General features: G+C 43.8%; 1 protein-coding gene across 2 annotated transcripts in view; it reads right to left on the bottom strand.

Annotated features, from left to right (window-relative positions):
- Positions 1–20,427, bottom strand: part of TGFBRAP1 (transforming growth factor beta receptor associated protein 1) — a 55,176-nt gene that overhangs the window by 31,121 nt on the left and 3,628 nt on the right. The window contains exons 1-2 of one of the 2 annotated variants that reach the window (XM_069494346.1): positions 18,963–19,031; positions 1,571–2,272 (exon numbers count right to left, since the gene is read on the bottom strand). In XM_069494346.1, coding sequence (XP_069350447.1) covers positions 1,571–2,258 — 688 coding nt within the window. In that variant the 5' untranslated portion in view covers positions 2,259–2,272; positions 18,963–19,031. Of the gene's footprint in view, positions 1–1,570; positions 2,273–18,962; positions 19,032–20,427 lie in introns of those variants that run through there. The other variant, XM_069494345.1, reaches the window with a different exon arrangement.

The raw sequence follows: 20,427 nt of genomic DNA, 5'->3' as shown, positions 1-20,427 counted from the left end.
AGAAAGAAATGATATGGACAGCTAAAAATATATATAAAAAAAATTAGCAGGGCATGGTGGTGCATGCCTGTAGTCCCAGCTACTCGGGAGGCTGAGACAGGAGGATCGCTTGAGCTCAGGAGTTTGAGGTTGCTGTGAGCTAGGCTAACGCCACGGCACTCACTCTAGCCTGGGCAACAGAGTGAGACTCTGTCTCAAAAAAAAAATAAATAAATAAATAAATAAATAAACTAAAGCAATTTCCAAAAATTGAAAAGTAAAATAAAACAAACCAATCTAACTGTATGTCCATTTGGTGGCATAACCGCACAGAGGGGAACTATTCCAAGTGAATTTAAAACACAGTAATTTGACTGTATATTTCTAATACCCTCAGGACAAAAAGAACCACAAACCATCAAACTTTTTCCAGTAATTAACACCATGGGAACAGTAGTGTCAGTATTGTTATTCTGCTCTATACACTGCGGGATAAATTAAAGGAAGAATAATGTTGGGTGGTAGAGAAGTAAGATTTTTAGTGTGGTTGAAAGGAGGCACAGGTACGCTGATAGACTGGTTCTAGCAACGTGATCTCACTGCGGAGTTATAGTTAAAAAATACACACTTCCCAGCACTGCACTGAAAAGGCCTAGAAACAATAGCAAACAAGCACCTCTAGCCCCCAGGCTATGGTCTGCAAACATCAGGGTTCCTTGAAGAAATGGCTGAAACCAGACCCAGGGCAGGAAGTACACTAGGTGAGCCCGGTACATGCCAGCAGCCAGGGACACTAAGAGATTTCTGGACATGTCAGAGGGACGGGGGAGTCTACCCAAATGAGCTACCACCAGGCACCAAAGGAACCAAGCACATCCGTGAGTTCCTAACGATGCTTTTTAGAAAGTCATTTCTAGGAGACAGAAGGGACTCCCCCACCCTATTGAAAACTGCCTCATCCTGCCTTTGGATACAACGTACTTGGTGTAACTAAATACTTACAACAAGTTTTGCTTCATAGAAGCATTCCCGACATGGACTGAGTACCCCTTATCTCAAATGCTTGGTATCAGAAGTGAGTTGGACTTCGGATTTTTAAATATTTACATAGACACAATGAGATATCCTGGGGATGGGACCCAAGTCTAAACACCAAACTCATTTATGTTTCATATATGCCTTAGACATATGGCCTGAAGGTAATTTTATACAATAATTTTAATAACTTTGTATATGAAGCAAAGTTTGTGTTAAGTACTTATGTGGGAAATTTTCCACTTGTGATGTCATATCCTCATTCAAAGTTTTAGATTTTGGATTTTTGGATTAGGGCTGCTCAACCATAATATATTAATGTGAAGGAGGAATGGACAAAAACAGAAAGTCACCATGCAGGAGCCAAAACACTCAAACAGGATTTTAGCAAACCGCGCTCATGCACTTCTGCCACTATCCTGCCACATATTCCCAGTGTAGGCCAATACTCCTCATGAGTATTTACTGCACACGGCTAAAATCTCACTCTCCGATTTCACTGTGCATTCACAGAGACCACCCCAAGAAAACGGGGGCGCTAACGCATCCTCCTCACCCAGCCCTCCAGGGCCCGCCAGCAGGAACTCCTGTCTCCCTATCCTCTTGACGATTGGCCGCTTCTCCTCACTGCAGTAGGGAAACAGGTCCTGGGAGACCCCGGTGCTGTAGTTCAGGATGATGTACTGAGTGGTCAGAGCCAGGCACAAGAAGTGGCCATCCACAGCCACGGCGAGGGGCTGCTCCGGGGTTGACACCTCCTTGACGATCTGCACCCGGTCCTCATACACCAGAAACATCTGGATGGTTCTGCGTTTGACGGAGATGATGCAAACTTCCACACAGAATGGGTCCCCGCTCACGGGATTCTCGTTCAGAGCAAAGGTGGACGCCCCTTTGATGCGGGCCCCCGAGGGGACGGGCTCCAGGTTCAGCATGTTGGCCAGGGTTATGGAGTTGTCACACAGCACCAGCAGCCTGTTGAGAGCTGAGGCCGCTCGCAGCTCATTCACTGGCTTCTTGAAACCCAGGTGTCTGTGCAGCTGTTTGGTGGCAGTGAACGTGGCGGTCCCAGCGGGCACAGTCTTCTCCTCCAGCAGGAAGTGGTAGATGAAGCAGTCGTTGGTGCCGACGTAGAGGTCCTTGCCACAGCACTCCACGCACTCTATGTTGATGCGCTCCTTGTCGCCCATGAGCAGCTCCCGCTCCACGGCAGAGACCAGCGTAAAGGCCTTGATGTTCATCATGTCTACCGGGTGATCTGTGGGGAGAGAAAAGGGAAATAAAATTAATTTTAGAGGAACAAGGAATAAGCAGAAACAGGTCAGGTTGCAATAAAGATGCACTGACTCACCAGTTATTTCCACTACAGAAAATCATTCAACACTGATTTAAAAAATGGAAAGAAAAGATTTCCCTGTTGACCTCCCCCATCAGACAATCGGGAGACCCCAGCAGAAAAGCACACATGCACACACGTGTGCATACATGCGTGCGTGCTGGTGACCGTGCCATCACGCTCTTTCCCACCAAAGCAGAGAGTTATCTGGGACTTCCTCAGGCTGCCCATGGGAGACACACCCATGGCGGAGAGAGGTGCACATACTCACCCACAGACAACATAACAAAGGAACTTCCGAAAAAGGCAGAAACGACCCTCATCAATCTTCCCTGAGTGTCTATAGCTACCTGAACATGCATTTAAGTCAACGGTGGGACGCAACTATTGGATCCTGTCTGAAATGCTGAGGCAGGAACTGTGTCTTGAATTCCTTTGTATTCTTCCCAGCGAGGCATGCATGTTGGCCCTCGCTCCAGAGTAAACGTGTTCATGTTGAGCAGTAAAGGTGTGCCTCAGATCTCCCAAGTCTTTCAGGTACGAGTTGGTAGATTTGTAAGCCGGTCACTGGCTCCCACAGGAGGAGAGGCTGCCCCACATGCTAACCCCTGGCTTCCTACCCACCCTCTGGAGAGGACTTTGGTTTCTCACTCTATGGGCAGAGGCAGCAGACCAGGCGAGACGGCCTCTCCTGACTTCTCAGGAGTTGGGGGCAAACTCATAGGCACAGACCCTGTGACGGGAGCAGAGCAGGGGATCCGGGAGAAAGGACTGCAGAGAATGATGGGAGTCACAGGGACACTGGCTGGGCCTGCATCAGAGAGCCTTCTCATCACTGCAAACTGTCCAAAACTGGAACAGGGTTGCCTCCTGAGAGATTAAGTTCCTTAATTCTTTGAGGCATTCCAGAAAAGGCCAGAAGACCTCACAGAAATATTCAAGAAAGATTCATACATCAGGGAAGAGGAAGAATCAGATAACCTCTCTGGTGCCTTTCAACTCAAAGATTTTAGAACTCGGCAATTTCTTTTATCCCCCTGTCCACTGGGGCAACAACAGATACTCAAGAGTGAGTGAGGCTCTAGCTCCCTTCCCTGGGCAAACAAAATCCCCATGCAGGAGGGTACCCCAGGCCTGGGGATGAGGCCACATCCGTTCCTCCTGTCTTTTCCCATCACTTGAGCAAAAATTACTTGGTGCTGTGGTCAGAATGTTTGTGTCCCCTCAAAAATTACATGTTGAAATTTAACTCCAGCGCGGTAGTGCTGGGAGGTGGGGCATCTGGGAGGTGCCTGGGCCATGAGGGTGGAGCCCTCGTGGATGGGATTAGTGCCCTTATCAAAGAGGCCCAAGGGAGTTTGCTCGTTCCTTCCACCGCGGGAGGAGGCAGCTAGAAGGGACTGGCCCTCACCGAACACCGAACTTGCCCTGCCTCAACCTCCGACTTTCCAGCCTCCAGGACTGTGAGTGGAGATAATTTCTATTGTTTATAAATTACCTAGTTTATGGCAGTTTGTTATAGCAGCCCAGACAGACTACAACACTTGGCTTTTCCAGCCTCATTGTCCTCATCTGTGAAATGAGAGTAATACTAACGGCACCTACTTCATAGATTGTTTGAGGGTTAAGTAAATCAGCTCATGTAATACGCTTACTATATCATTCGGCATTTGGTACACAGCACTCAATAAATTATGTGCTTGATCTCATCATTCACTGTGATTCCCTCCCAGTCTGGACCAGCTCTCATCTCTCCCCCACTCTCCCGTCTGGCTTCAGTTCTTTATTTCCCAAGTTGGGCATCAAGAGACAGAACAATGCTGTCTTCTGTCCTCAGACGTGGGCAACCTGATCACCTCCCCCGACAGACAGCAATGCCAACCAGAACACACTCTCACACCATCCCCCCACCCTCAGCATCTTCACACTCAGTTAGGGGGCTCATCCTCACAGAAACCACGGAAAAGAGGAGGGGAGAGTGAGGAGGAAAGCTCAAAAGGTCCCACAGAGAAGGAATCCTGTCCACCTATCTCGGGGTTCAGGAACTTCCTGGAATCCCAGGGATAGTTGGGCGAAGGACTCTGGCAGGCTCCTGCAAACGGTCTCTGGCACAAACAACTCTTTAACACCATAATCTATGTGTCCCAATTGACCATAATCACCCAAACTCACCTAAGACAGTATTTTTTTCCTCCATTTAAATGCTAATGAGTAAAACCCAGATATCAAAATGTAGGCTTTGAGACGTCTAAGTCTGTGAAAGCAAAGTAACAGAAAACACTTCTCCCTCCACTGATTGATCTATCATCAGGGCTGTCCTTTAAAATGGCAGGATAAAGTTATTCTGCCATTTAAAATACAAATTGTGTCTTTCCCTTTGTGGAAGAAATAGAGAAACAAGCTTTGGGCACCTAAAATCAAACTCTAATTTAATTTCTTAAAAGCATATTGTCCGTAATTCTAGCCTCTGTCTTTAGTTAGCATAAGGGGTATACTAAACCCATTTGCAGTACAGAGTATTATGGAAAGAATCAAACACCACAGTTAGTCTAAGTCCTTGGCGGGGCATAGAAAAGGAGTGGAGAGACACCCGTTAAGAAAAGCATGTGGTTTATTAGAAGGTCATAACTATAACATTTAAAAGGAAATACAATATTGTTTCATTATTTGGTAACTATATTTACTCAAGCCTTGCTAAAGATAAATTTCCTAGTAGAGGCCTTTAAATAAAAAACCTGATTTAATAATTAAACAGAGGCAGATGCAATGGCTCATACCTATAATCCCAGCAGTTTTGGGAGGCCAAGGTGGGAGGATCACTCGAGCCCAGGAGGTCAAGACCAGCCTAGGGAACATAGTGAGATGCTGTTTCTACAAAAAATTTTTAAAAATTAGCCACGTGTGGGTGGCACCCACCTATGTCCCAGCTACTCAAGAGGCTAAGGCAGGAGGATTGATTGAGCCCCGAAGTTCGAGGTTACAGTGAGCTATGATCACTCCACTGCACTCCAGCCTGAACGACAGAGACCGTGTCTCTAAAAATAATAATGATAATAATATTTAAATGATAATTAAATGATAAAGCAAAATTACATGGAGGTAAATGAAAGCCGACCACATAATATGCTAGCACTTAAAAACTACTCTTTTCAGTGGGAAAATTCTCTCCATGATCTTGTTCACGTAATATATTTATATAGATAAAATATGAATCATAAAAAGATAAACTTTAGGCCACACCTTTGTATTATCATTAAATCCAACTAACCAGGCTCTGAATCAGAGAGAAATCAATATGCTAATAAAAAGTTTCTCTAAGGTATACAATTCATATTTTTACTGTGTGATCTCAAACTGATCTAAAACTTAAACTTTTTGTTAGCATTTCACTTTAAAAGCATTTAGAGACAGGGTCTTGCTCTATCGCCCTCTAGCCGCAATCATAGCTAACTGGGCTCAAGGGATCCCGGTCTCAGCCTCCTGAGGAGCCGGGACTACAGGTGAGCGCCACCACGCCCAGCTAAAAGATCAACATTTTAATGTTTTCTCAAAATACATACCCAGTTATGGAAGAGTTTGAAAGATGCTAGTACATTCAAAGACCATAATTTAAATAAATATTATACCTACAGCAAGCACCTTTAAGAGTGCAAAAAAATAAAATAAAAAGTATGAGACACAGTCCTATTTCCCAAAAGTCTCCCAGTCTCATTAAGGAAATAGGACTAGAAAAATAAACAACTAACAGTATAAAGCAATATGTGCTAAGGGCCAAAATAAAAATATTAGTAACTATTTCCTATCAGACTAAGAATACCCACATTGTCATGTTAAAGACACTGCTGCTAGTGACAACTGGAATCTAAGTCCATGTCTTTGAAAATGCTAACGTACAAATACTAATCTTTTTTCTACAAATGTACACAAAAACATTATCTTTTAGTTAGCACCTGTAGCCACTATTAAAAGAACTGGTTACTTTCGGCATCTTCCCTTAGATTCCTTAGTAAGTTTCCTAAAACTCAGTTCAAAAACAGTTCCATTCTTTCTGGCTATACACTGGACACCGCAGACTTTCATATTACCCATAAGTTTCAAAAAAATGTTTCTGTGTTCTTTACCTGGAGACCTGTTAAGCCAGCATGTAGGCTTCTAGAGGCCCCATTTATCTCACAGTACACAGCCAAGGCTAGGAGAGCTGCTTTGGACACACTTAGGAGCAATGCAGAGCACTGGCTGTATTCTGATTTCATAGACGCTGCCCCACAAAGCAAGCACCACGTCCAGGTGGTTCTCCTAGCAAGTTCTACCAAACATTTGGGAATCACATAATTCCAATTTCACATAATAAATGTTTCTAAGAACTAAAAAAAAAAAAAAAAGAGGGAACATATCCTACTTTATTTTATAAAGCCAGTATAAAGTATAACTTTGATATTCTAACCAGATAAGGATATAGGAAAAAAGAAAATCATAGGTCACTCTTACTCATAAATCAACATGCAAAAATATTAAATATTAGCACACTGAATCAACCCATGTATGTTTAAAAATACAATATGGCTATGTTGAGATGCAATATTGGTTTAAGGGAATAAAATCAGTTGGTTTACTTCCCCACGTTTATAAAGGAAAAAAACTGTAAATGTTTCAATAGATGCAGAAAAAGCATTAAATAACATTCAACATCCATTTAGCGCACAAACTTGTAGCATATTATCTTGCTATCTAAAGCAAACAAAAACCCTAACAGCAAAGTTTTAAAATCATTCCCTTTAAACCAAGACAAGAACGCCTGCTATTACTATCTGTTATGGGCTGAAATGAGACCCCCCCCCCTCCCCAAAACATGCTGAAGTCCTAAACCCCAGTATCCGTGAATGTGGTCTTATTTGGAAATAAGGCCCTTACAGACAACCAAGTTAAGGTGAGGTCATTAGAGTGGGCCCTAATCCAATATGAAATGTGTCCTTATAAAAAGGGGAAATTTGAACCCACAGACACATATAGAGAAAAGACACGTGAAGGCACAGGAAGAGGATGGGGACCTACAAGCCAACGAATGCCGGAAACGACTAGAAACTAGGAGAGATGCCAGGAACAGATTCTCCCTCACAGCCCTCGGGTGAAACCAACCCTGCCGACACCTTAATCTCAGATTTCTACCCTCCAGAACCATGAAATAGAAGTTTCTGTTGTTCCAGGCACCCAGTTTGTAGCACTCGGTCACGGCAGCCCTAGAAAACTAATACACTGTCTCTATTCAACATTGTATTGGGAGTCTTTGCCAGTACAATAAAACAAGAAAAAGAAGAATAGTAATAAAGAATTGAAAACAAAGATAAAACTATAATTATTCATAGATGATGTCACTGTTTACATAGAAGCCCACAAAAAAATCTATTAGCGAGTTTAAAAAATAGTTTAATTTTTTAAAAAACTACTGAAGTAATCTGCATTTCTACAAACAATTAGAAACTTCAATCTGATGTTAGACATTAAGGAAGACCTAAATTATAATCTCAGCAGGATTTCTGCATAAATTGACAAGCCGGTTTTAAATTTTAAGTGGAAATCACAGGACCTAGAATAGTCAAAACGATGTTGAAAATGAACAAAACTGAAGGACATACATTAACTGATTTCAGAAATTGCTATAAAACTACAGTAATTAACCCTAAGGGAAAAAAAGATCAATTCATCCACATTAAAATGTAAAACGTCTATTCTTCAAAAGATACCAACCATAAAGAAAGTGAAAGATAAGATGGGAAAAATATAAGGGGCTGGGGAGAAGATACTGAAATCACAGATCTGACCAGAGGCCTCTGGATGGTGTGGGAAATCCCGCAGCCAGAGAATCAATAATCTAACAGAAGAGTGGGCAAAAGAACAGGCTTTTTGCTGAAGAGGAAACGGGAATGTCCAATAAAAATGAAAGAAAACCTGATTAATCATCTGGAATTTGCAAATTGTTAGTATAGTGAGAATTCACTTTATATCCATTAAATTGACAGACTGTGAAGTCTGATAACATCAGGTGTTCATAAGAACATGGTGCAATGAAAATGCTCCACACTGCCAGTGGAAAGTTCTAAACTGGTAAAAACATGTGAGCATTATCTAGGAAGCCCCTGACATGACTAGTAATCCAGGGATTCTACTTGTAGGCATACGCCCTATGGAATTTATTTTGTGTTCACCAGGGCAAGAAGCAAGAAAGTTCACAGCAATCTCTTTTGAGATAAGGGAAAAGTAAAAATGCCTCAAGTCTCTCCACAGGATGAAATACTACACATCAGCAAGAGAATGAACTACAGCTACCTGTAAGGATGAATCGTAAGGGAATCTTAGGAGAATGATAAACATAAATTCAGGGAGGGCGAGACTGGGAATGGGCATATGCCAAATTTCTAATGTATTAGAATGTTTTATTTCTTAAGCTAAATGTTGCTTTATTATTCTCTACATCTTATGCAGATTATAAATATCCTTTTATAAGTATTAAATATTAACTTAAAATACATATATTTATATATAAAATTCTACTCATTTTCCCAAACCAGCTTACCTTGGAAATAGAAGGGGAAAAAAATCTCAGTTTAATGAACTTGGCAGAATTCACAAATAGCATGTCCTTGTTTAAAACTTCATTGCATGGAAGCATATTTACCACACAAATAAGTGATTTACTTGTAATTTCTTTTTTCATCTAAATTCAATGCTTAGTTTACTTTGGTATCCACATTTACTGGCCATTTCTCAGAGTATCAAAGTCCAATTTGGGACATCTTATCAATTATTTCTCATAAATATCCCCTAGATATTGGAAGATGAAGGAAAAAAGTAGCATATGGCGACTGCTCCGGAGGGTGGATGCCCCGCCCTGGCTGGGCACCTGTACGTTCTCCAAGAGGCCAGCCTCTCACGTCCTTCAGCTTCCAGGGCCATATATTATTTCCACTCTTATTTTTCAACCATTTCAATACTGGTTTTACCAACTGTCTGACTCTCCTTTTCATTTCTGCTGTACTAATCTCACCAACGCCAGGGCTCATAAAAAAGTCACAATACAAAGAATAAACATGAAATAAAAGCAATTTTTTAAGTAGATACATTATCTAGACAGAAACAGGCTTGTTGATTCAATAGCACAAGATTTTAACATACGTATAATTTAAAAACTCCTGAGACAGAAATAGATATCAATACATGAATAGAGAGTATTTATATACAATAAATGTATCCTGCTAAAAGAATGCTATGACAAAGTGGCATTTATTAAGATGGGATCTTTACCAGTAATTATTCTTGAACCACAGAATGACATTCTGTTATCTGTTGTCTGCAAGAATGGCATATTCTGTGCAAATAATGTACACATAATATGAGAGTCAACTTTAAGATCAGCCTGGCATCCTATGCTTCTGCAAAAAAAAAAAAAAATCTCACATTTTAGAATTAGCTCACAACTTTTAAATGAAACAAACTCTTCAGAGCCCTATGTAGCTATATGTGCAACAGAACTTTATCACTTCAGGGGGGAAAAAATCTCCAAAAACCCATCAATGGGTCTTACAGCCCTATAACAGAAGGCACTTTCCTATGAACAAGCTGAAGATTAATTCTTCACCTAATTTTAAAAAGGACACTCTACCTAAAGTTATATTTGCTATTTTCTTATTTTACAGTAAGAATTTTTTGCTTTTTTTGTTTGTTTGTTTTTTAGTTTATGACAGTCCACAGGATCAAACTGTCATTCTAGCATTTGGACCAAAGCCAGGCCAGAACTGAAGCCAGTTTGGAAAGGTGGGCAGAAATGTGGACTGTGCACCGGAAACACCACGTCATTACCGTCTTTAACTCGTCTGGGAAGGTGTGCCCCAGCCTAACTCCAGACTCAGGTAAGACACAAAGCCCTTAAAATTCTAACCTCAGCTAACCTTTCCTCCCTTATTTAGAAAAAAAAAGTTACAGCTATTAACCTATTCATATTATTCCATAATACCAGCCGCTTGTTTTATAAGCTACATTCAGTTCTGAATTATATTGAACTAGTCTCTGGTGCTCCAAAGAGCCTCTAAGTGTCCAAGTCACTCTACAAACCGACCTGTTGTCAAAAGGGATCTTGAGCAAACACTATTTTCTGGACAGCTTTTCAAGGGATTAAAACCATCAATCAGAAAATAGTTATTATTACCTACAGTGGTAGGGTCGAATTTAACAGCCTATTAATAATAACCCCTAAAGGAAAACATGCTGCTTCCTCCTCCTCTGCCGACCACATCACACGTGCATTAGGAAAGCTGTGACGTCTGGGGGACAAGGCCAGCCTCAGTATGGGTGCTGGAGGACGCCCACAGATTCCCACCCACCCGCCACTGACTGGCTGATCACAGGGATCCCAGCTTTAGGCATGAATATTCTTTCTTTCTTTGCATTTTCCTATGAGTTGCAGTTTTTCTATAAATACAATGACTTTCTTAAAGTTTCTGTTTTGCCATTTTAATAAAGAACTTTCCTTTCATAGAAAAAATGTTTCTCTAAGAAGCAGCTTTTCAATTAACCTGGGTAAACATATTTACTGAGACCACGAAGCCATAGACAGATACCAATATTCATTACAGGGGAAAACCTTGAGAAAACTGAATATAGTCACGCGTCGCATAATGACGTTTCAGTCCACAACAGATGGCATATACAATGGTGGTCCCATACACTTACTTTGCTGCCCGTCATACAAAAGTCTAGCACATACAATTATGTACAGCACATAATGGTTGATAATAATAACAAACAACTATGTTATACTATACTTTTTAATCATTATTTTAGAGTGTACTTCTTCTACTTAGGGAAAAAAGTTAACGGTAAAACAGTCTCAGACAGGCCCTTCAGCAGATATTCCAGAAGAAGGCATTGTTATTATAGGAGATGACGGCTCCAGGCCTGTTACTACCCCTAAAGACCTCTCAGTGGGACAAGATGGGGAGGTCGAAGACAGTGATATTGATGATCCTGACCCTGTGTAGGCCTAGGTTAATGTGTGTGTTTGTGTCTTAGTTTTTTAAAAAAAAAGTTTAAAAAGTAAAAAATAAAAATAAAAAAATTTAAAAACAGAAAAACTTATAAACTAAGGATATAAAGAAAGAAAATATTTTAGTATAGCTGTATAATGTGTTTGTGTTTTAAGTGTTATTACAAGAGTCAAAAAGTTAAAAAAAATTTAAAGTTTATAAAGTAACACAGTTACAGTAAGCTAAGGTTAATTTATTATTGAAGAAATTTTTTTATTAATTTAGTATAGCCTAAGTATACAATGTGTATAAAGTCTACAGTGGTGTACAGTAATGTCCTCGACCTTCACATTCACTCACCAGTCGCTAATTGACTCACCCAGAGCAACTTCCAGTCCAGCAAGCTCCATTCATGGTAAGTGCCCTCTATAGGTGTAATATTTTTTATCCTTTATACTGTATTTTTACTGTACCTTTTCTAGGTTCTGATATGCACAGGTAACACAAATACCCAGTATTGTGTGAAAATTGCCTACAGTATTCAGTACAATAACATGGTGCATAGGTTTGTGGCCTCAGAGGAATAGGCTGTACCACACAGCCTAGGTGTGTAGTAAACTATACCATCTAGGTTTGTGTAAGTGCACTCTATGACATTTGCACAATGACAGAATGGCATAACTACATGTTTCCTAAAATGTATCTTCATCGTTAAGAAACATATGACTACATACCATATACTAGCTCTAAAAACCAAACCTGTAAGGGAATTAACAAAAGTTGCCATCCATCCTAACAGCCGTGGAGAGGGCTGGAGAGAATACAGAACCTGGCACACGTCATCAGTCATTCGCGGCTCCACAACTGGTCACAATGTTGGTGCCCCATAATCAGGAGCAAAAGGTAAATCACAGGGGACATAGCCAAAAGCAAGCCGTGGTGGAGAGGAGGAAGGTGTGGGAAAGAGGTGATCCGCAGGCAGAACACCTCGCCTTGCTCCCTGTGCTGCTTGAGGCTGGTCCTGAGATGCTGAAGGGAGGAAGACTTAGAAGCACACATGAAGGCCAATTTGCTCGTCCAAGAGACAGTGGCTGACGTGGGAGAGCCTGGAAGTCAGGTGATGGCCTCAGACGGTGGGGGACACGTGCTGGAGCCTGGCTTTGTCAGCTTGCTAAAGCAGAAACAGTGTGGGCATCAGCTATTAAGGGGCCTGCTGCCCAGCCTCTGCCACCCCGTGGGACTCAGTGCAAACGCTAACCTCCTGTCCTCCTCCCTGGCACAGGCACCAGCCCCACGCTCACCCTTCCTCTCCTGGCTACCGCATCGTAGATATCGAGCAGGACAGGTAGGTAAGACTGAATACCTTTTTTTTTTTTTGCCTGAGAACCTCTATTTCCTATATTACATTCCTGACTGAAAGAAGAACCAAATCACAGTCTCAAAGTCCCGTATTAGGTGGAAAGAGGCAAACTTTGCTAACAAAAGTCTCCCATTGCAAGCTATTTTCCGATGTGTTCTTTGTGCTAAATATGCAAGATAAACAGCGATTGGGAGTCCTCTACTATATAATAAAACACTAAACACCTCCAACTCCCATGGCCGCTTCAACCGGCTCTCTGACAATCACCTTCAGTCTGTAGAAATAACATTTAATAAAACCACATCAGTGTCTCAAAAGTTTAAGTCGCACCTAAAAGATGCATTTTGGTGGCTTTATGGGTGGATTCCCTCTTCTTAAAATATAAATTGACTAATTAATTATAACTACAATAGACATCACCTCAAGATCAAGAAAAATATGAATTATCTTAGTTACTACCCTAAAGTCAAATGAAGTTTGTTATCACTTAAAGGCACAGTGGTCACACACATAATTATTTTTTTCATTAAAAGAAGGTTTGAAATTTTTGTTTTTTAAGCTGCAGTTGGCTTTCTCAGAAATAAAAAAAAAAATTATCTCCTAAGTCCTCGAGGTAAAATAACAGGGTAATCAGGGGACTGGAGCCTATGGAAACGAAAGAGAAATATGATGGGGAAAAGGGGGACATTTAGGTCCTGCTCGCCAGGGGCAGAGGGAGGGAGAATTGCTTCCCAGGGCCTGGAGGCCAGTGAATTTCCTGAGGACATAAGAGCCAGTAGGGACCCAGAGGTGCTTCATCAGAGGTGTTCCTGCTGCTCGGGGGTGGACAGAGGACAGGACACTAATGCATCCAGCATTGAGTTAAAAAGTAATCACATCATGTCACTGTGTGGTATTCTTGCCAAAAATACATCACCTCAACCAAATCATGAGAAAACACCAAACTAATCCAACAGAGAGACATTCAACAAAAATCCTTGACACCCTTCAAGAGGGTTAGGGTCATGAAAAAAACAGGAAAGACTGAGGAACTGCTACAGATTAGAGGCCAAGGACACATGACAACTAAATGCAATGTGATCGAAAAAAATCCTACAACAGAAAAAAGATATGAGTGGAAAAACTGGTGAAATCCGAATACTGTGTGCAGTTTGGTTAATAGCATTGTACTAATGTTAATTTACTCGTTTTGCTCACTGTACACTATGATCATATTAGATGTTAACAAAAGGGGAAGCTGGGCAAAGGGCATTTACGAACTATTTGTCAACTCTTCAGTAAGCCCAAATTACTTCAAAAGTTAAAATGAAAATGTAGTCATGGTATATTGGTTAATTATGTTGCCTTAGGGTAATCAAAAAAGAGAAGAGAGACCTGGGAATCTCTATCTCTAACAGGAAAAAAGATGGTCAGAATGACCTGAGTGTCAGAAACCAAAAAGTCAAGATTCAACTCACGTCCAGCAGGCTGACAGACGGCTCCTAGGGAGTGCCCTTGGAGCAACTTTATGACCTTTCTCATTGAGTCATTTTGGGAGGTGATTTTCCTCCAGTTTAGTAACCTACCTTAAAATTACAGGTATGAATACCTGTAAATTAAATTTTTCCCTTCTAAAAATGCATTTCCAAGAGGAGAGTTTGGCACTTTTGCTCATTTGAAATATTCTCATAGAGGGGCTCAGACTGGATTGGGAAGAATGTGAGCTGACTCTTGCTGGGTGCAGAAACGGACAGACTGTGAGCTCTGGGAGAAGCAGGCAGGTGAGAGGCTCTGATGGGGGCTAGGGAGGAGCAGAGCTCCTCCATAAGGACCAAGGCCCCAGGGGTGGTGAAGGTGGGTGGGTTGCACAGCAGACGTGCCCAGTATTAATATGGGAATCCTTGGTTCTCATCATGGCTTGCCCATTTCCAGATGATCTTAGGCAAGTCATCTGAAGCCTCTGAGCCTGTCTCCTCTTCTGTTAAACAGGAATTTGGACTGGGCTGTGTGCTCTCCTATACTATTTTCCAGCTCCTTCTGGGCAAAGAGGGAGGAAATGGAGGTCTAAAAGGAGGAATAACCATGGCTAGTAAGTGGAGAGCTGGGATTCCAACCCAGGCAGTCACTCCAGAGCACATGCCCTTAACTAGATGCCATATTGGCTCTGGGACAAAGGCTGGACACAGCCCTGGCCGACACCCTGTCTCCTTACCAGAGCTGGAGCCTGGGTTTGCTCGGACACTGGGCAATCGATATAGTGATTTCCTTTCATTTTCACAATGATTCTGAGGGCGGATATTATTACGGAGATAGATCTCCTGTGGCTTGCTCAAGGTTACATGGCTACAAGGCGATGAAACAGGGTTTGACCCCAGTTTTTGTTTCTGATTCCAAGGCCATATTCTTCCCACTCTATTGGCTGCAGGAGATAACTGTGATTGCAGATCCTCTCAGGGAATTCAGTTCTCCTGAACAAAGCAGCAACCTGAGCATGAAGCCACTATGGTAACTCAAGATGACTGTCCTGCTGCCACCTCCTCCTGAGGGGATCCTGTCGTCAGCAGGGCCCTTGCTTCTCCACTGTGAGCCTAGAAGAGGAATCCTATTATTCCACTTGCCCTGCTGAAATTCAGATACGGAACTGTAAATTTACAAATTTCTCCACTAACCTAGTAACCCTATCGAAACAGGATATAGGTTTATGTGACATAAACTGCTCTTGCTGAGCTGCACCCTGTGCTGGCCCCACGTTCTTCTCTGAGTCCCTCAGCTATCTGTTGAATGACGCAATCTTGAAATCTGCCAGGAATCAACAATAAATTTGTTGCCTTGTATCAAAGTCAACTTTTTCTCCTTTTGAAAATGAAGATACTACTTGACAACCATTTCATGTTAACTTCTGCACTCATGGGACAGAGATAGCAAAAGACTAGTTAGAGCACAATGAACCTGTTCCAATGACCTGCAAGAGTATCTAAAAACAGAAGAAAAAGGACAGCTAAGGTCTAACACCTAATTTGTCATCTTAATACTATCCCTGGTGTATACCTCTATATGACCTTTTCCTGGGCAATACTAATCTAAAAATTATTTACATATAGACATGTATACACACATACACATAAATACACATGTATATATGCATATACATATATGCCCCATATATATGGGGTGTGCATACGTATGCTGATAGGAGATGTATATATGTATGGATGCATAATATACAACCTATAAAGAGTACTCACAATGACTGAGGTGGACATTCTACACGTAACAGAAATCCTATAAAAGTCACATCAACAGTTATAACTGAAGAAGGAATTTGAGAAGGGAAGGGATAGGTGGAGAAGTGCAGAATAGGAATATGGCATTTATTTCATAACACTTTCTCCACACTGAACCTTCAAACAGCCACAAGGAATTATCGACTGCCTATAGGAGTCCACAGTTCATAGTAGCTAATCAGTTGTCCTCTTTTACATACATTATTTTTCTTAAATCTTTAATGTACTCAATAGCAGCTACTTGACTATCAAGAAAAGACCTTGATGTCCAATTATCTGTAAGATTCATAATTCATTTTTCATGAAGCACTCAATCTCATTTGGGGTAGCCCCAAGTTAAGCTGTTACTTCTAAATTCACTTAGTAGCTATATATTTTTTTGTCATCGAGATGAATTGTAAGGTATAGGTCAAATTATTCAGCACTATCCAAACACCTGGCTGCCACAAATGATTACTTTAATGTATTTCTAATGAGGGCTGGATTCAGCCCAAGATGAAGACGCTTAACCCATTAAGTAAAATTTCCTTGAGTTTTCTTCAAGGATCACAAATTTTTAATATCAGCATGAATGAAGAAGCCATAATAACTTTTTTTTTCTTAACAGAAATGCCAGCTGCAAATCAGGCGTACAAAATACAGCATTTTTTAAACAGTGAGCTCTATGCTTTTAAACTCCTCACTGGAGCTGCCTAAACGAAGAATAGGCCTCTTACAAATCCCTGTCTGTGGGCCAGGCGCTGTGGCTCAAGCCTGTAATCTTAATACTCTGGGAGGTGGAGGCAGGGGGAATCCCTTGAGCCCAGGAGTTCGAGACCAGCCTGAGCAAGAGTGAGACCCTGTCTCTACTAAAATTAGAAAAATTCTCCCAGTGTGGTGGTGCACACCTGTAGTCCTACCTACTAGAGAGGTAGGAGGCGGGAGGATTGCTTGAGCCCAGGACTTTGAGATTGCTGTGAGCTAGGCTAATGCCACGGCACTCTAGCCCAGGTGACAGAGCAAGACTCTGTCTCAAAAAAATAAATAAGTAAAAAATTAAAATTAAAAAATAAAAACAAATCCTGTCTGTGGGAAGATTTAGGGTGAGGCTGAATTCATCCCAGAACCTGCAGTGGTGAACAAGCTCTGCCCTCAACTCTAGGACAGAAGATTGCCACTCACTATTGCAAGCAGAAGAGAAAGGGCAGAGTGAATGAAGGCTGGAGTATTGCCACAGCTCTCACCCAGTTTAACTGTTGAACGCATACCTTGATGTGTACAGCAAATTAGAATTCAGAATCCACAGCAAGTATAACTCCAGAGCAAAGCACTCACTGGATCAAAAATTACTCAGAGCATAAAACCCTGGGTTTTCAGAGCTAAGGGAGATACGGCCGTACACCCTCACTGATATTTATTATATTAGCAATAATTTATTGAGCACCTACCCAGTGCCAGGCCCTGTGCCAGAAGCATTCCAGGCAAGTTTTCTTATTAGAATTCATGTACCTTTTCTAATATTATCCCTATTTTGATTGAGGAAATCCAGATTCAGAATGCCCAGCCAATTGCTCAAGGGTTACAGAAGTGTCAAAGGCAGGATTTGAACCCACAGCCCCACATTCATCACCACCATGGAGCACTGCTCCCATTTCATAGAGGGCCTGGGAAAGGCTAGCTGGAGACAGGTGCCAGCAGATGCCAGTCAGTGGTCTTTCTGATACACCAGAGTGCCTTTCACTATACACCAGAGGCAGCTGCAATGACTGCTGAGGCTGCTTGGCTGGCAGAAATGAAAGGGAAAAGAAAAGGAAGCAGCTGGCCAAATGTTCCTTCCTATCTGACCATGGATCTTCGAGCCCTCAATTGTCTGCCAGGTTCCAGCTGACTAATAGAGAGAAGCATGTCCACCACAAGGGAGTGGTGGGCACCATAGCACCTGCACACTTGTTGGTTTTGATTCCAGGCAAGCCAGCTCACACCACAGTATAATCCTCCTTGCACACCTTCTCAGTGCCTTAACCTGCCACTACAACCATGGCCACAGCTGCCTTCCTTCCCAATAGACAAGGCACCTGCCCAAAAGCACTTCATCAGTGATTACACCCCACTGCAGTTCATTAAGACACACCGTGTGATTCCTAATCCCCCACTTCCAGCACCCAGGTAGGGCCCAGAGCAGCCTGGGGGATGCTTGCTGAGGGTCACCCAACAGCCCTTAGGTGTAAGCAACGGGTAGGTGCAGACAACTGGACAGCTTCGGTCTTTAAAGTCATCCCAACGTAACACAGGGAAGCAAGTGGACCAACTTCCACCTGCACCTTCAGAAAGCAATGGAAAGGAAAAATCCCTAGGAGGTGGCAGCTTCCAGCCCCTGACCTGGTGCTAAAAACAGGGGTCAGGAACCCCAGCACAGGCCTCTTGCCTCCTCTCTGACAAATCCCTGTCTACTCTCCCAGTTCAAGGCAACAATTCAGGCCTGAGTGTGACCTGAACTTGAGCTCTCACATGCAAAGAGCTTGGGAAGCCCTCAATTACAGCGCCCAAACCATTCCATACAAGGGGTGGAGGCGCAAGGGGCACGGGAGTGCAGTCCTTCCTGGCACCTCTCTTCATAAAACCCAAATCGAGGACGAGGTCTCCGGATCTTCCCCTGCCCTGAACACACACACTCTTCACACACCACAACATACACACTTGCTGAGTCCACACTCGTGCACAACGCCCCATCTCACACAACGTGAACACTTACTTGCTCACCCCAGCAAGCACGCTGGCCCCCACAATGTGTACCTGCCTTCAAGTCGCACGCCTGCACACCTGTACAGACACTTGCCCCCCCCCCACCTCTGCATTCCTGCGCCCTACACCTGCCCGAGTGCACACGCACCGGCTGGCCCCTCCACCCCGCCCCGCCCCGCCGCCTGTCCCCCGCCCTCCAGTCCCCCTGTCCGCGGCCCGCGCCCCGCCAGGCCGCCGCCCGCCGCACTCACCAGCGCCCGCGCCCGCCGCCCCGCGCCGCCCCGCGGCCTGGGGCCCCGACGCCCCGCTCCGGCCCGCCGCTCCAGGGCTGGCCCGGCCCCGCCGCCGCCGCTTCCCGTCACGTGGGGCGGCCGCCCGGCGCCGGCGAGGGCGGGAGCACGGCCGTGCCCGTGCAGCCCGCCGGCCTGCGGGCCCTGCCGGCCTCGCGCCGGGCCCAGGCCGAGGTGGGCCCCGCTCTGGGCCTCAGGGCCGCCCTCTGCGCACGTGGACCCCAACAGTGCCTGCCTCGCGGGACGGCCCGGGGGTGCAAGGCGTTCATTCGGGTACAGCACCGAGAACGCCGCCCCGCCGCCGGCGCGCACTCAGTCGGCGCCAGCTCCGAGTGCTGTTGGGATTAAGGTACCTTCTCCTCCCCCACCGGCGCGGCAGGCACTCGGGCAATACCTGCAGAATGAATGAATGAATGAATCCTGGGAATCGCCTGGCTCCGCTGCCACCTGACAGCGAGGGCTCGTGGCGCCGAGTGGCTGGCGGTGCCCCCGGCGGAGCTGGACCGCGCCTCGGGGACGGAGCCGCCCATCCCCCAGGCCTGGGGCTGGTCCCGGGCCCAGGCACAGAGGAGTTGCCTGAGGGCAGGAGTGCATCTGCGTCGTGCACTTATTTAAGGGCTGAGTCCTGGGACTATTTTACCCATTCCTTTTAGGAAAGTCCGTCGATAGCTATTACTTTGGGTCAGCACACAATGAAGAACCAAAGGTTACCGTGAATCCAGGAACCAACCGCTCTTCCATATATAGTCAAAATCCAATTTCATGATGAAAGAATTGGAAAGCCCCCTCCAGAGTTGGCAGTGCTCAATTATTAGCATATAAGAAGCCAAGTGTTCCCAGTGATTTTCACTGACTTTAGAACCCGACTAAGTGACCTTTGGCCTCAGCTTTCTTCCCACCAAGCTCGGAATTGTAAAACAAAGATGTCATCCCAGGTCTGAAGGCAGATACAGATTCTACTCTGTGATCTTCTGTTATGACGGGATAAAAAAACATGGGCAAAGAAAGGTTAAAAATAAAAAAATAAAAAAAAAAAGAACTATCAGGAATTAATCTGCCGCGGAGGGAGGATCGGTTGAGCCCAGGAGTTCCAGACCAGCCAGAGCAACATAGCGAGACCCCGCCTCTACAAAAAAAAAAAAAAAAAAAAAGTAAAAATTAGCTGAGCGTGCTGGCATGCACCTGTAGCCCTAGCTACTCGGGAAGCTGAGGCAGGAGGATCGCTTGAGCCCAGGAGTTTAAGGTTGCAGTGAGCGATGTTGACGACATTGCACTCTAGCTGGGGTGACAGAGTGAGACCCTGTCTCAAAAAACAAATATGCCCCATCCCCAGACAGTGCTTCAGCTGGCTCAGCTTCCAGGTGCGGAACCCGTTTTTTCCAGCAATGTAGAGGTTTGACCAGCAATTGATCTTAAAGGGCAAACA

This window comes from Eulemur rufifrons, chromosome 19 (genome assembly GCF_041146395.1).
Source record: "Eulemur rufifrons isolate Redbay chromosome 19, OSU_ERuf_1, whole genome shotgun sequence".
Taxonomy (NCBI): domain Eukaryota; kingdom Metazoa; phylum Chordata; class Mammalia; order Primates; family Lemuridae; genus Eulemur; species Eulemur rufifrons.
Note: the sequence above shows the minus strand (reverse complement) of the source record. Positions and strands in the feature narration are given on the sequence as shown.